Source organism: Vulpes vulpes, chromosome X (assembly GCF_048418805.1).
Source record: "Vulpes vulpes isolate BD-2025 chromosome X, VulVul3, whole genome shotgun sequence".
Taxonomy (NCBI): Eukaryota; Metazoa; Chordata; class Mammalia; order Carnivora; family Canidae; genus Vulpes; species Vulpes vulpes.
This window is the reverse complement of record NC_132796.1, coordinates 52,356,401-52,373,347: the sequence shown is the minus strand read 5'-3', so window position 1 is coordinate 52,373,347 and position 16,947 is coordinate 52,356,401. Positions and strand designations below refer to the sequence as shown.

At 41.2% G+C, this 16,947-nt stretch overlaps 1 protein-coding gene and 1 non-coding gene across 2 annotated transcripts in view; one reads left to right on the top strand and one right to left on the bottom strand.

Annotated features, from left to right (window-relative positions):
• TEX11 (testis expressed 11) overlaps nt 1-16,947 on the top strand; it is a 319,132-nt gene that overhangs the window by 167,175 nt on the left and 135,010 nt on the right. Inside the window, exon 15 of the mRNA XM_072744060.1 lies at nt 8,356-8,493. Coding sequence (XP_072600161.1) covers nt 8,356-8,493 — 138 coding nt within the window. The remainder of the gene's footprint in view (nt 1-8,355; nt 8,494-16,947) is intronic.
• On the bottom strand, nt 12,302-12,408 carry LOC112907644 (U6 spliceosomal RNA). Its single transcript, XR_003232799.1, has one exon. It is a non-coding gene; the product is annotated as a U6 spliceosomal RNA (small nuclear RNA).

Below are 16,947 nucleotides of genomic sequence, written 5' to 3'. Positions count from 1 at the left end.
ACAATCCAGTATTACCAGCTATAGTAATCATGTCATACATTAGATGACCTTTTTCATCTTATAACTGAAAGTTTATACCCTTTTACCTTTTTCATCTTATAACTGAAAGTTTATACCCTTTTACCACCCTTTCCCCATTTCCCCAACCCCAAGCCCCTCAAAACCACTATTCTGGGATCCCTGGGTGGCGCAGCGGTTTGGCGCCTGCCTTTGGCCCAGGGCGCGATCCTGGAGATCCGGGATCGAATCCCACGTCGGGCTCCCGGTGCATGGAGCTTGCTTCTCCCTCTGCCTGTGTCTCTGCCTCTCTCTCTCACTGTGTTCCTATCATAAATAAATAAAAATTTAAAAAAAAAACAAAACAAAACAAAAAAACCACTATTCTATTCTCTGTTTCTAAAGTTTAACTGTTTTTTTTTTTCAAATTCCACAAATAAGTGATGATAACATGAAATATTTGTCTTTCTCTATCTGGCTTATTTTACCTAGCATATTAGTCCTCCAAATTCATTCTTGTCACAAATGGTAGGATGTCCCTCTTTTTATGGCTGAATAATATTCCATTGTGTACATATACCATATTTTATTTATCCATTCATCAGTAAATGGACACTTAGGTTGTTTCTGTACCTTGGCTATTTTGAATATTGCTGCAATGAATATGGAAGTAGAGATCTCTTTCAGATCATGATGTGGGATTGCTGGAGTATATGGTAGTTCTAATTTTAATTTGAGAAAGCTCTATACTGTTTTCCATGATAATCTTACCATTTTATATTCCAACCAACTGTGTACAAGGTTTCTCTTTACTAGCATTTGTTATCCGTTTTCTTTTTGATGATATAACTCTAGTAGTTGTGAGATATATTTCATTGTGGTTTTGATTTGGATTTTCCATATTATTAGTGATGTTAAGCACCTTTTCTTCTACCTGCTGACCATTTGTATGTCATTTTTAAAGATTTTTTAATTTATTTGAGAGAGACCATGAGCAGGGGGAGGGACAGTAGGAGAGAGGAGAGAATCCTCAGGCAGACTCCCAGCTGAGTGTGGAGTCCAACCTGGACCTTGATTTCACAACCCTGAGATTCATGATCTTGTGCTGAAATCAAGAGTCGAATGCTTGGTGTGCCTGGGTGGGTCAGTTGGTTAAGCGTCTGCCTTTGGCTCAGGTCATGATCCCAGGGTCCTGGGATTGGGGCCCATATCAGGCTTCGTGCACACTGGGAGCCTGCTTCTTCTCCCTCCCTTGCTCCCTCTACTTCTTCTCTTTCTCTCTCTGTCAAATAAATACCTAAAATATATATATATATTTTAAAGAGTCAAATGCTTAACTGACTGAGGCATCCAGATGCCCCATATGTCTTCTTTGGAAAAATGTCTATTCAGGTTCTTTGCCCATTTTTATTTTTTTTATTTTTTTATTTTTTATTTTTTATTAATTTTCATTGGTGTTCAATTTACCAACATACAGAAAAACACCCAGTGCTCATCCCGTGAAGTGTCCCCCTCAGTGCCCGTCACCCATTCCCCTCCAACACCCGCCCTCCTCCCCTTCCACCACCCCTAGTTCTTTCCCAGAGTTAGGAGTCTTTATGTTCTGTCTCCCTTCCTGATATTTCCCAACATTTCTTTTCCCTTCCTTTATATTCCCTTTCACTATTATTTATATTCCCCAAATGAATGAGAACATACACTGTTTGTCCTTCTCCGATTGACTTATTTCACTCAGCATAATACCCTCCCGTTCCATCCACGTTGAAGCAAATGGTGGGTATTTGTCGTTTCTAATGGCTGAGTAATATTCCATTGTATACATAAACCACATATTCTTTATCCATTCATCTTTCCATGGACACCGAGGCTCCTTCCACAGTTTGGCTATTGTGGCCATTGCTGCTAGAAACATCGGGGTGCAGGTGTCCCAACGTTTCATTGCATCTGAATCTTTGGGGTAAATCCCCAACAGTGCAATTGCTGGGTCGTAGGGGAGGTCTATTTTTAACTCTTTGAGGAACCTCTACACAGTTTTCCAGAGTGGCTGCACCAGTTCACATTCCCACCAACAGTGTAAGAGGGTTCCCTTTTCTCCGCATCCTCTCCAACATTTGTTGTTTCCTGCCTTGTTAATTTTCCCCATTCTCACTGGTGTGAGGTGGTATCTCATTGTGGTTTTGATTTGTATTTCCCTGATGGCAAGTGATGCAGAGCATTTTCTCATGTGCATGTTGGCCATGTCCATGTCTTCCTCTGTGAGATTTCTCTTCATGTCTTTTGCCCATTTCATGATTGGATTGTTTGTTTCTTTGGTGTTGAGTTTAATAAGTTCTTTACAGATTTTGGAAACTAGCCCTTTATCTGATATGTCATTTGCAAATATCGTCTCCCATTCTGTAGGTTGTCTTTTAGTTTTGTTGACTGTATCCTTTGCTGCGCAAAAGCTTCTTATCTTGATGAAATCCCAATAGTTCATTTTTGCTTTTGTTTCTTTTGCCTCTGTGGATGTATCTTGCAAGAAGTTACTGTGGCCAAGTTCAAAAAGGGTGTTGCCTGTGTTCTCTTCTATGATTTTGATGGAATCTTGTCTCACATTTAGATCTCTCATCCATTTTGAGTTTATCTTTGTGTATGGTGAAAGAGAGTGGTCCAGTTTCATTCTTCTTTATGTGGATGTCCAATTTTCCCAGCACCATTTATTGAAGAGACTGTCTTTCTTCCAATGGATAGTCTTTCCTCCTTTATCGAATATTAGTTGACCATAAAGGTCAGGGTCCACTTCTGGGTTCTCTATTCTGTTCCATTGACCTATGTGTCTGTTTTTGTGCCAGTACCACACTGTCTTGATGACCACAGCTTTGTAGTACAACCTGAAATCTGGCATTGTGATGCCCCCAGCTATGGTTTTCTTTTTTAAAATTCCCCAGGCTATTCGGGGTCTTTTCTGATTCCACACAAATCTTAAAATAATTTGTTCTAACTCTCTGAACAAAGTCCATGGTATTTTGATAGGGATTGCATTAAACATGTAAATTGCCCTGGGTAACATTGACGTTTTCACAATATTAATTCTGCCAATCCATGAGCATGGAATATTTTTCCATCTCTTTGTGCCTTCCTCAATTTCTTTCACAAGTGTTCTATAGTTTTTAGGGTATAGATCCTTTACCTCTTTGGTTAGGTTTATTCCTAGGTATCTTATGCTTTTGGATGCAATTGTAAATGGGATTGACTCCTTAATTTCTCTTTCTTCAGTCTCATTGTTAGTGTATAGAAATGCCATTGATTTCTGGGCATTGATTTTGTATCCTGCCACGCTACCAAATTGCTGTATGAGTTCTAGCAATCTTGGGGTGGAGGCTTTTGGGGTTTCTATGTAGAGTATCATGTCATCGGTGAAAAGGGAGAGTTTGACTTCTTCTTTGCCAATTTGAATGCCTTTAATGTCTTTTTGTTTTCTGATTGCTGAGGCGAGGACTTCCAGAACTATGTTGAACAGCAGTGGTGAGAGTGGACATCCCTGTCTTGTTCCTGATCTTAGGGGAAAGGCTCCCAGTGCTTCCCCATTGAGAATGATATTTGCTGTGGGCTTTTCGTAAATGGCTTTTAAGATGTCAAGGAAAGTTCCCTCTATCCCAACACTCTGAAGGGTTTTGATCAGGAATGGATGCTGTATTTTGTCAAATGCTTTCTCTGCATCTAATGAGAGTATCATATGGTTCTTGGTTTTTTTCTTGCTGATATGATGAATCACATGGATGGTTTTACGAGTGTTGAACCAGCCTTGTGTCCCGGGGATAAATCCTACTTGGTCATGGTGAATAATTTTCTTAATGTGTTGTTGGATCCTATTGGCTAGTATCTTGTTGAGAGTTTTTGCATCCATGTTCATCAGGGATATTGGTCTGTAATTCTCCTTTTTGGTGGGGTCTTTGTCTGGTTTTGGAATTAAGGTGATGCTGGCCTCATAGAACGAATTTGGAAGTACTCCATCTCTTTCTGTCTTTCCACACAGCTTTAGTAGAATAGCTATGATTTCTTCTTTAAACGTTTGATAGAATTCCCCTGGGAAGCCATCTGGCCCTGGACTCTTGTGTCTTGGGAGGTTTTTGATGACTGCTTCAATTTCCTCCCTGGTTATTGGCCTGTTCAGGTTTTCTATTTCTTCCTGCTCCAGTTTTGGTAGTTTGTGGCTTTCCAGGAATGCGTCCATTTCTTCTAGATTTCCTAATTTATTGGCGTACAGCTGATCATAATATGTTTTGAAAATCGTTTGTATTTCCTTGGTGTTGGTAGTGATCTCTCCTTTCTCATTCATGATTTTATTAATTTGAGTCTTCTCTCTCTTCTTTTTAATAAGGCTGGCTAATGGTTTATCTCTCTTATTAATTCTTTCAAAGAACCAACTCCTGGTTCTGTTGATCTGTTCCACAGTTCTTTTGGTCTCGATTTCATTTAGTTCTGCTCGAACTTTAATTAACTCTCTTCTTCTGCTGGGGGTGGGGTCCAATTGTTGCTTTTTCTCTAGTTCCTTTATGTGTAAGGTGAGCTTTTGAATTTGAGTTCTTTCCATTTTTTGAATGGATGCTTGTATTGCAATGTATTTCCCCCTCAGGACTGCTTTTGCTGCATCCCAAAGATTTTGAACGGGTGTATCTTCATTTTCATTAGTTTCCATGAATCTTTTTAATTCTTCCATAATTTCCTGGTTGACCTTTTCATCTTTTAGCAGGATGGTCCTTAACCTCCACGTGTTTGAGGTCCTTCCAAACTTCTTCTTGTGATTAAGTTCTAATTTCAAGGCATTATGGTCTGAGAATATACAGGGGACTATCCCGATCTTTTGGTATCGGTTCAGACCCGATTTGTCACCCAGTATGTGGTCTATTCTGGAGAAAGTTCCATGTGCACTTGAGAAGAATGTGTATTCAGTTGAGTATGGATGTAAAGTTCTGTAAATATCTGTGAAATCCATCTGGTCCAGTGTATCATTTAAAGTTCTCGTTTCTTTGGAGATGTTGTGCTTAGAAGACCTATCGAGGGTAGAAAGAGCTAGATTGAAGTCACCAAGTATAAGTGTATTATTATCTAAGTATTTCTTCACTTTGGTTATTAATTGGTTTAAATATTTGGCAGCTGCCACATTCGGGGCATATATATTGAGGATTGTTAAGTCCTCTTGTTGGATAGATCCTTTGAGTATGAGATAGTGTCCCTCTTCATCTCTCACTATAGTCTTCGGGGTAAATTTTAGTTTATCTGATATAAGGATGGCTACCCCTGCTTTCTTTTGAGGACCATTTGAATGGTAAATGGTTCTCCAACCTTTTATTTTCAGGCTGTAGGAGTCCTTCTGTCTAAAATGAGTCTCTTGTAGACAGCAAATATATAGGTCCTGCTTTTTTATCCAGTCTGACACCCTGAGCCTTTTGATGGGGTCATTAAGCCCGTTCACGTTCAGAGTTACTATTGACAGATATGAGTTTAGTGTCATCATGATATCTATTCAGTCCTTGTTTTTGTGGATTGTTCCACTGAACTTCTTCTTAAAGGGGAATTTTAAGAGTCCCCCTTAAAATTTCTTGCAGAGCTGGTTTGGAGGTTACATATTCTTTCAGTTCCTGCCTGTCTTGGAAGCTCTTTATCTCTCCTTCCATTTTGAATGAGAGCCTTGCTGGATAAAGTATTCGTGGTTGCATGTTCTTCTCATTTAGGACCCTGAATATATCCTGCCAGCCCTTTCTGGCCTGCCAGGTCTCTGTGGAGAGGTCTGCTGTTACCCTAATACTCCTCCCCATAAAAGTCAGGGACTTTTTTTCTCTTGCTGCTTTAAGGATCTTCTCCTTATTTTTGGAATTTGCAAGCTTCACTATTAAATGTCGAGGTGTTGAACGGTTTTTGTTGATTTTAGGGGGGGGGATCTCTCTATTTCCTGGATCTGAATGCCTGTTTCCCTTCCCAGATTAGGAAAGTTTTCAGCTAGGATTTGTTCAAATACACATTCTGGCCCTCTGTCCCTTTCCGCGCCCTCGGGAACCCCAATTAAACGTAGGTTTTTCTTCCTCAGGCTGTCATTTATTTCCCTTAATCTATCCTCATGGTCTTTTAATTGTCTCTTTACCTCAGTTTCCCTCTTTGCCATCAACTTGTCTTCTATGTCACTCACTCGTTCTTCCACCTCGTTAAGCCTCGTCGTTAGGACTTCTAGCTTGGATTGCATCTCATTTAATTGATTTTTAATTTCTGCCTGATTGGACCTAAATTCTGCAGTCATGAAATCTCTTGAGTCCTTTATGGTTTTTCTAGAGCCACCAGTAGCTGTATAATAGTGCTTCTGAATTGGCTTTCTGACATTGAATTGTAATCCAGATTTTGTAACTCTGTGGGAGAGAGGGCTGTTTGTGATTCTTTTTTTTTGAGGTGAGGTTTTCCTTCTAGTCATTTTGCTCAGTGCAGAGTGGCCAAAAACAAGTTGTATTGGGAAAAGGAGAAAAAGAGAGAGAAGGAAAGAAAAGAGAAAAAGAAAAAAGAGAAAGAAGAAAAAAAAGGGGAAAAAGAGAAGAAAAAGAGAAAGAAAAAGAAAGAAAGGAGAAAAAAAGGGGGCGGGGTGGGGGAAGCAATCAGAAATCAAGAAGAAGGAAAGAAAACAAAGCACAAAACAAAAACAATAAAACAAAAACAAAAAAACACGTGGGAGTATCTTCTGATTCTGTATACTTTAAGTCCCTTGTCTTTCCCTGGAACTGGTCCGTGTCGCTGGTCTTCTGGGGGAGGGGCCTGCTGTGCTGATTCTCAGGTGTTAGCACTTGGGGGAGCTTCTCTGCCCCTGCCTGGTGCAGGGTTCAGTGGGGGTTGTTTACCCCGTGAGGCCCCTGGAGGAAGCCACAGTGGCGGGGCGGCAGCTCTGGGACCCTGGATTCGGCCCCCGCAGTAGCTTCGGGGCTCTCCGTCTGCAGGGCCTGGGGGCTCCCGGGCGGGGCCGCTGATCTGCTCAGTTCCAGGCAGGAGCGTCCTTGCTGTCCTGGGCCCTCCCGGCCTCTGCCTGTCCCGGGGGAGGCCGGATCCCGGGCTGTGTCCCTGCGCCCTGTGCCCCAGGGCCTGCGCTGTTGGATTCGCGCTCCCGCCCCGCAGCCCCCTTCGCGGAGCCGCCGGCCGAGCCGCTCCCGGAGCCGCGCCGCCCCCTCCACGCGGAGCTTCTTCCTCCGCCCGAGCCGCTGCCGCTGAGCTGCTCTCGGAGCCCCGCAGCCCCCTCCGCGCAGCCGCCGCCCGAGCCCCTCCGAGCTGCTCCGGGTCCCGCCGAGCGCTGCAGCCCTTAGGGAGCTCGGCGCACTCTCCGGGGCGCAGTTCCTCTGTTACTGTCCCAGGGAGCCCGAGGGCATCCCCGCCTTTCTGGGGATCCTGCTCCAATTCCCCGGGAGGCCTTTCCCCCGGGAAGGTCGGTGCAGCTCCTGCTCCTCCGGGACGGGGCTCTCCTGTCCTGGGGACACTCGCCCCGGCCTCAGCCCGGCTCCTCGCGGGGCCCCTCCCCCTTGGAGGCCTTTTGTGTCTTTATTTCTTTTTTCCCGTCTTCCTACCTTGATAGAAGCGCGAACTCTTCTCACTGTAACGTTCCAGCTGGTCTCTTTAAATCTAAGGCCGAATTCGTAGATTTTCAGGATGATTTGAAGGTTTTCTAGGTAATTTGTTGGGGACAGGTGATTTGGAGACCCTACTCTGCCGCCATCTTGCCCCTCCCTCCCTCTTTGCCCATTTTTAAATTGTTTTTTTTTTTTCTATTGAGTTGTAGGAGTTCTTTGTATATTTTGGATATTAACCATCTATTGAATATATTGTTTGCAAGTATTTTCTCCCATTCCGTAGGTTGCCTTTTAATTTTGTTGATGGTTTCCGTGAAATTTCTAATATGGAGAAAGAAAATAGAATATCGATTACCACAATCTGCAACTCATACTGATCTAGACAGATCATAAAATGAACTTAGAACTCAGAGAGGGTGTTGTGTTTTGATTGTCTAAAAAAGAAAACAGGGATCCCTGGGTGGCGCAGCAGTTTGGCGCTTGCCTTTGGCCCAGGGCGCGATCCTGGAGACCCGGGATCGAATCCCACCGTCGGGCTCCCAGTGCATGGAGCCTGCCTTCTCCCTCTGCCTGTGTCTCTGCCTCTCTCTCTCTCTGTGTGTGTTACTATCATAAAAAATAAAATTTAAATAAAAAAAATAAAATAAATAAAAAAAAATAAAAATAAAAAAGAAAACAATACAATTTTAATTGTTTTTTTTTTTTGTAGAGGTGACTTAGAAAAAATAAGGTCAAATGTAGAGATATCTCTGTAATTTTGTTATTTCTTTTTAACCTTTAGGTACAAAATTATGCTGATGCCCTAAACTGGTACTATTATTCTCTGAGATTTTATGCAGCTGATCGTACAGATATCAACTTGGCCAAACTGTGGAGGAACATGGCTTCCTGCTACCTTCATTTGAAACAACTTGATAAGGTGCTTTGATTCATCTATTTTTTTCAAAGGCAGGAAGTGTCCTGTGCAGTGGCAGGGAGATAGGTACAGTTTGGTGTGTCTTCTTGGCTATGAGATTAAGATATCTGAGGGTTTCTTCATAGAATATAAACTCAAATTGATACTTTCCTGAATTGTACACTATAAACATGACTGATAGGAACTTCCCAGAGAGAGAGAATTTGAAAAACCATTAGTTCCACTACTTACTGGGTTTTGGGGGCACCTTTTTCTGAAAAGTAATATATCATTGGAACTTCTAAACCAAGTTGTTTGCTACTAACCACCTGCAGTATTGTCCTTTGAAGCAGACTAAATTATAAGGTACACTTTTATTGGTCAACCATTCAGTATGGGAAAATACTCAGATAAAATAGTCTTTCTTTTATGTACTGGGTTACCTATTGACTATCCAACCACTCTGGAAAATTTTTAGCAATTGATTATCAGAACAAAATTCTAGGAGGTGAATGAGATAAAAATCTATTTAAAGATCGAGCCATTCATACTTCTTGAGCAATTGGAACATTTCTTTTTTTGGGTATCATAGTATACACATTAGTGGGAGAAGGTATTGGCTTGTGGAAGGACAAGTGAGAAGGACAAGTGTAGACCCAGATAAAATATGAAGGCTTTTGTTGCTTTTCAGGTTTTTTTTTTTTTATGATAGTCACAGAGAGAGAGAGAGAGGCAGAGACACAGGCAGAGGGAGAAGCAGGCTCCATGCACCGGGAGCCCGATGTGGGATTCGATCCCGGGTCTCCAGGATCGCGCCCTGGGCCAAAGGCAGGTGCCGAACCGCTGCGCCACCCAGGGATCCCCTGCTTTTCAGGTTTTAATGACAAGTTTAGGGGAAAATATATGATTACTGGTTGTATTCCAGACACTTTCTTTGAGTTTTTGTTTACTTTGAAGGGTTATTTGACTAAATACTTCAATTTTCTTTCAAAAGAATATTTACCATTTAGTTTGTATATTAAAAATTTATAGTCCTGGAAGAGAAGTTGAAGTATTACCTACTTAGTTCATGATATTTCAGCACAGCCTAGCATTTAAGTGTTTCAGAAAGATAATTGATGCCACTGTTTACTTAAAGACCTGAAAAAAAGATTATCACACAAATTTTCTGCATAAGATACCGTTAACTATTTCAGAAAGATAATTGCTTACTGCTTAAAGATATAAAGGTGATCAGAAAGTTATTGTAAGTTTCATGATTTATGTTGGCCTGGCAGAATGGGAAGGACCTGCATTTGGAGTCAGATATGCCATTTGGATGATTGTCTTTTCAGGCCAAGGAAGGGTATCTGTTCTGCTATCTGTTCAGCTAATACAGATAGAAAGAGTACAGTACAAGATACTGTGATAGTCTCTGAGGGGTTATAGACATGAACAAGACATAGTTGCCTTTGACTCAACCAAGAAGCTAGCCTCAGAGTATCCTAATGGGCAGATCTTTAAAGATTTTATTTATTTATTTGAGAGACAGCTCGCACAAGCGGGGAGGGGGGCAAAGAGAGAGGGAGAAGCAGACTCCCAGCTGAACAGGGAGCCCAAAATGCAGCTCCATCCCAGGACCCTGAGATCAAGACCGGAGCCAAAGGCAGATGCTTAACTGACTAAGCCACCCAGGTGCACCTAGAATGTGAGGCTAGAATATGAGGTTGTTTTTAAGAGTGGAGGTTAGGCATAGGGGGCCAGGCTGAGATGCAGTTTCTAGGAGAATATGAAGTGAGTAGATAGAATCTTTCAAGACTTGAAGCAGTGCTTCTTTTTTTAAAGTAGCCTCAACACCCAGTGTGGGGCTTGAACTCAAGACATTGAGATCAAGAGTCATGTGCTCCTCCGATTGAGCCAGCAAGGTGCCCTGAAACAATGCTTCTTAAGTCTCCTCTAACTAATGTCAAATTTGATCCTAGTATAGGACTAAGCCTATAATATGGAATTCAAATGGTATTAGTAAGAAGGTGAAGAAGAGGAGAGCAGGAAACCAGGCATGTCCTAATAGTGTATAATCAGTGTGTGATTATATCACTGAAGGCCAGATTGGTAGTAAAACCAAAAGTTATTTTCAGTATGTTCAAGGTAATCTTGTTGATTACTGTAAGTGTATTTTTCTCTTTCATCCTTCTTGTCTTGAACTTAGCAAACATTGATTTGGTATCTTCCATATGTAGGGAATACTCTCTTAATGCACAAAGAGAAAGGTGAAAAGAAATTACACAATCCATTATATTTTACTATTTTACTATTCCCACCTTCCCTTGTTAATTTTCATTGTCAAATGCTTTTTTCACTTCTTCCCTTGAGCTACTTGAACATTGTTCAGAATAGTTTATGAAACCATGTTTACTGGACCTGCTTAAATTGTATGGTTTTTCAGCTAGGTAAAACTGACTCTTACTAACTTTCTGTCATATTCCTCACAAATTTTTTGTCCTCAAACCACCATGCCTTACCCTTCCCTTTAGCAAAATACTTTATCTTGTAATTTTCTGAACTCATAGCCACTCACATGAACTTCATCAACTTCTTTCTTTACTCTTCCTTTCTTCTTCTTATCTCTTAGAAGGAACTTTTTTTGAGAGCCTTCTCTACAATTCTCAACTTCAGCTTTTTAATATTTTTCTCTCAACTATTTCTTTCCCCATCACAACAATTATTCTGAGGTCTTCTTTATAAAAAAAAAAAAAAACCTTCCTTCAATCTTGTCATCCTACTAAAATTATAGTTCTTTGTTCTTCATTTTATCACCAAACTTTTGAACCTAAAATTACTGCCAATATTTTCTCAGTGCCCATTTATTTTAAAAAATGGTTATTGACTATCTATGTTAAATACTATCCTAGGCCTTGGGATATAGTAATGAACAAAATAGACAAAACACCTACATTCATGGAGTTTATTATTCTCCTAGGACAGAAAATTTAAAAATGAATATTATGGTATATTACAGAGGTCAGCAAAATTTCTGTGAAGAGCCAAGTAGTAAATATTTTAGGTTTTCTATGTCATGCAATTCTGTTGCAACTATTCAACTCTGCTGTTATACCATGAAAACAGCCATAGACCATATGTAAACAAATTGGCATGGCTTTGTCCTAATAAAACTTTGTTATTTAGGAACACTGAAATTTGAATTTCATATAATTTTTGTGTGTCATAAAATATTATTCTTCTCGATTTTTTCAACCTTTGAAAAATATAAAACCCTTCTTAGCTTGTGAACTGCAAAAATAGATGGTAGCTTAGAAGTGGTTCAAAGGCCATAGTTTGCTGACCCTGTTATATATTAAAGAGTGATGAGTACTAAGCAGGAAAGGGTGGTATTAAATGTTTTTTTTTTGTATTAAATGTTTTAGAAGAGGAATAAAGGTTGAAATTTTAAATAGGGTGGCCAAGAAGGCCTCAGTGAGAAGGTGGTTTTTGAGTAGAGACCTGAGGAAATGAGGGATCTAGCTAGCTATGTAGATATCTGGAAACAAAACAAAACAAAAACAAAAGCATAGCATTCCAAATAGCAGGAATAGCAAGTGCAAAGGTTGTGGGGATAAGAGCATACCTGGGGCATCTGAGGAATAGCAAAGGGACTAGTGTGACTTCAGCACAGGTAATATTAAGAAAAGTAGGAGCTGTGATCAGGGAAATAGTGGGGAGATGGATTATGTAAGAAAGATCTTATAGTTCATTGTAAAGATTTATCATTAACTCTAGGTGAGATGGGAAGCCATTGGGAGCTCTGGGCAAAGAAATGACATGATTTGATTTGCATTATATTTTAAAAATTTTTTAAAATATGGAACACTTCATGAATTCACATGTCATCCTTGTGCAGGGGCCATGCTAATCTTCTCTGTACTGTTCCAGTTTTAGTATATGTGCTGCCAAATTGAGCATGGTATGACCTTATGACCTGAATTTTAATAAGATAACTCTTACCACTGTATTGAATAGGCTAGGGTGAGTGCAAGGGTGGAAGCAGGAGACCATTTAGGAGGCCATTGAAATAATCTAGGCAAGAGATGAGGTGGCATAGACCAGGGTAGAATTGTGGATGGGGATCAGATTCTAGATAGATTATAAAAGTAAAGATGACAGAATTCCCCGACATACCAGATGTAAGATAGAAGAGAAAGAATAGACAAGACTGACTCTAAGGTTTTTGATTTTATCACCTACAGCTCTCTTGATGATTTTCACATCTTTGAATTTATAAACCGATCTTTTGAAGATTGCTAGTAACCTTTTAATGATCAAGTCCAATGATCTTTTCTTAGTCCTTCTTGTCCTCTGATCTCTCTAGCACAAAACAATGTAATACTGTCAACTATTTCATCCTTCTGGAAACTTTGTGTTTTGCTTCTATGACATCTTCTCTTAATCCTATTTATTGCTGTGGCTATTCCTTCTCTATTTCTGTTACTGGTTCTTTTCACCAAATAAATATTGGATGAGGGTAGGTATTATCTTTATCTTGTTATCTGGTTCACTATTTTATCCCTGACACCCACAACCATGCTTCATAGATGTTTTAATAAACATTTGTTGAGTGAATTTATTCTCTGGTCTCTTCTTTTTTTTTTTTTCTTCTGTACACTCTACTCCCAGTAATCCATCTTAGCTTCAATTCTTCATTCCTAAATCAATATGTGTAGCCCAGATCTTTCTCATAGCCCACATTCACTTTTTTACTATTTTGGGCATATCCAGTGATCTGAGACTGAAATTTTTAGATTCCTAGATTACTTCTTCCCATGTATTCATCATGTGCCACATCTGGTCAGTTCTACTTCTGCAGATTTTTGCCAGCTGTCTTCTCTCCCATCTTTACCTCTCTACTCTAGCCAAAGCTTTCATCATCTTTATCATTATTGGAATAATCTTCTAACCAATTACAGGGAGCCACTCGATAATCTTCAGTTACTCCCTGTAAATAAAGACCAAATTCCTCGGTGCTTAAGGTCCTCCATAATCTAGAAATAACATAATCCTATTTTATTTCCATTATATGTATACTGTGTTTATCCTAAATTGGATTATTTGCAGCTTTCAAACCATGATCTATGCTTTTCTACTTCTGCACCTTTTTCCATGCTTCTCCATTGCAAATGACCTTTTCCCTGCATCTCTACCTTATGAAACTTTTTTATGATAGTCTTGGCTTGATAAGGAAATTTCTGAGTCTTGCTTTTCCTCTAGAACTTCATAACACCTCTGTTTATACCTAGGTACTCGTATTCTGCATTGTATTATAGTTATTTGTATACCTGACTTAGCCCCCTATTAGATTGCCACCTCCTTGAGACAAGGACCATATCTTACTTTATTTTCTCTGATAGCTAGCATAGAGCCTAATGTATAGTCAAAGAGACTCAATAAATACCTGTCGATTTCTTGTGATTAAAGGAATTGCATTTGTTCATGTTGTTTCTGACCTTGCTACTGTGGATAATTGGAAACCAAAAGTGATCAAGAACTATGCTTGATTATTAGAACTGAAGGAGTTTACGTTATTTTAGAAATCACCCCATTAGACCTTTCTATAGCTCAGTTCCTTTCTTTATGGAAGAGAGAAACACATTCTGTTTTATTCTGCTTTAAAATAAAATATTAAATCATAGGTCAGAAGTTAATTTGGATGAGTTAAAGGAGTTGGAGAATATATTCCTCTGAACTCTTAGTAGATTATGTTATGGATTCATTAGTTCATACATTTGGCAACATCTTTTTGAGATAGCAATTCTAAATATAAGTAATTTCTTTGGTTTATTTTCAAAGTTATATATGTGTAAATTTTTCATTTCCATTATCCATTGAGAATATCTTCAGTACTATGTATGACACAATATTAAACTATGTAGTTTCATAGACATCATCTCTGACTTTGGGGAATTTATAGTATCTTAAGCCTGGTATCTTAAAAATTCTCAAAAATAATATAATAGGAGGAGGGGCAAGATGGCGGAAGAGTAGGGTCCCAAAATCACCTGTCCCCACCAAAATACCTAGATAACCTTCCAATCATCCTGAAAATCTACGAATTTGGCCTGAGATTTAAAGAGAGAACAGCTGGAATGCTACAGTGAGAAGAGTTCGCGCTTCTATCAAGGTAGGAAGACAGGGAAAAATAAATAAAGAAACAAAAGGCCTCCAAGGGGGAGGGGCCCTGCGAGGAACCGGGCTGAGGCCGGGGCGAGTGTCCCCAGGACAGGAGAGCCCCGTCCCGGAGAAGCAGGAGCTGCACCAATCTTCCCGGGTGGAAAGGCGCCCGCAGGGAGTTAGAGCAGGACCCCAGGAGGCTGGGGATGCCCTCAGGCTCCCTGAGACACTAACAGACACCTGCGCCCTGGGGAGAGTGCGCCGAGCTCCCTAAGGGCTGCAGCGCCCACACATTGACCCGGGAGCAGCTCGGAGGGGCTCGGGCGGCGGCTCCGCGGAGGGGGCTGCGCGGCTCCGGGAGCAGCTCGGCAGCGGCGGCTCGGGCAGAGGAAGAGGCTCCGTGCAGAGGGGGCTGCGTGGCTGGGAGCAGCTCGGAGGGGCTCAGGCGGCGGCTCCGCAGAGAGGTGGCTGCGCGGCCGGGAGCGCGAATCCAACAGAGCAGGCCCTGGAGCACAGGGCGCCGGGACACAGCCCAGGATCCGGCCTCCCCCCGGGACAGGCAGAGGCCGGGAGGGCCCAGGACAGCAAGGACGGTCCTGCCCCGGGCTGAGCAGATGAGCAGCCCCGCCCCGGAGCTTCCAGGCCCTGCAGACGAAGAGCCCGGGAGTTACTGCGGGGGCTGAATCCAGGTAAATAGAGCTGCCATAGCCACTGTGGCTGTTCCTCCTGGGGCCTCACGGGGTAAACAACCCCCACTGAGCCCTGCACCAGGCAGGGGGCAGAGCAGCTCCCCCAAGTGCTAACACCTGAAAATCAGCACAGCAGGCCCCTCCCCCAGAAGACCACCTAGACGGACCAGTTCCAGGGGAAGTCGAGGGACTTAAAGTATACAGAATCAGAAGACACTCCCCCCTGTTTTTTTGTTTTGTTTTGTTTTCTTTTTGATTTCTGATTGCTTCTCCCACCCCTTTTTTACCTTTCGTTCTTTTTTCTTTCTCTTTTTCTTCTCTTTTTTCCTTTTTTTCTTCTTTCTCTTTTTTCTTTTTCTCTTTTCTTTCCTTCTCTCTCTTTTTCTCCTTTTCCCAATACAACTTGTTTTTGGCCACTCTGCACTGAGCAAAATGACTAGAAGGAAAACCTCACCTCAAAAAAAAGAATCACAAACAGTCCTCTCTCCCACAGAGTTACAAAATCTGGATTACAATTCAATGTCAGAAAGCCAATTCAGAAGCACTATGATACAGCTACTGGTGGCTCTAGAAAAAAGCATAAGGGACTCAAGAGACTTCATGACTCCAGAATTTAGATCCAATCAGGCAGAAATTAAAATCAATTAAATGAGATGCAATCCAAACTAGAAGTCCTAACGACGAAGGTTAACGAGGTGGAAGAACGAGTGAGTGACATAGAAGACAAGTTGATGGCAAAGAGGGAAGCTGAGGAAAAAAGAGACAGACAATTAAAAGACCATGAAGACAGATTAAGGGAAATAAACGACAGCCTGAGGAAGAAAAACCTACGTTTAATTGGGGTTCCTGAGGGCGCCAAAAGGGAAAGAGGGCCAGAATATGCATTTGAACAAATCCTAGCTGAAAACTTTACTAATCTGAGAAGGGAAACAGGCATTCAGATCCAGGAAATAGAGAGATCCCCCCCCTAAAATCAATAAAAACCGTTCAACACCTCAATATTTAATAGTGAAGCTGGCAAATTCCAAAGATAAAGAGAAGATCCTTAAAGCAGCAAGAGACAAGAAATCCCTGACTTTTATGGGGAGGAGTATTAGGGTAACAGCAGACCTCTCCACAGAGACCTGGCAGGCCAGAAAGGGCTGGCAGGATATATTCAGGGTCCTAAATGAGAAGAACATGCAACCAAGAATACTTTATCCAGCAAGGCTCTCATTCAAAATGGAAGGAGAGATAAAGAGCTTCCAAGACAGGCAGGAACTGAAAGAATATGTAACCTCCAAACCAGCTCTGCAAGAAATTTTAAGGGGGACTCTTAAAATTCCCCTTTAAGAAGAAGTTCAGTGGAACAATCCACAAAAACAAGGACTGAATAGATATCATGATGACACTAAACTCATATCTGTCAATAGTAACTCTGAACGTGAATGGGCTTAATGACCCCATCAAAGGCGCAGGGTTTCAGACTGGATAAAAAAGCAGGACCCATCTATTTGCTGTCTACAAGAGACTCATTTTAGACAGAAGGACACCTACAGCCTGAAAATAAAAGGTTGGAGAACCATTTACCATTCAAATGGTCCTCAAAAGAAAGCAGGGGGTAGCCATCCTTAAATCAGATAAACTAAAATAAGCCCCGAAGACTATA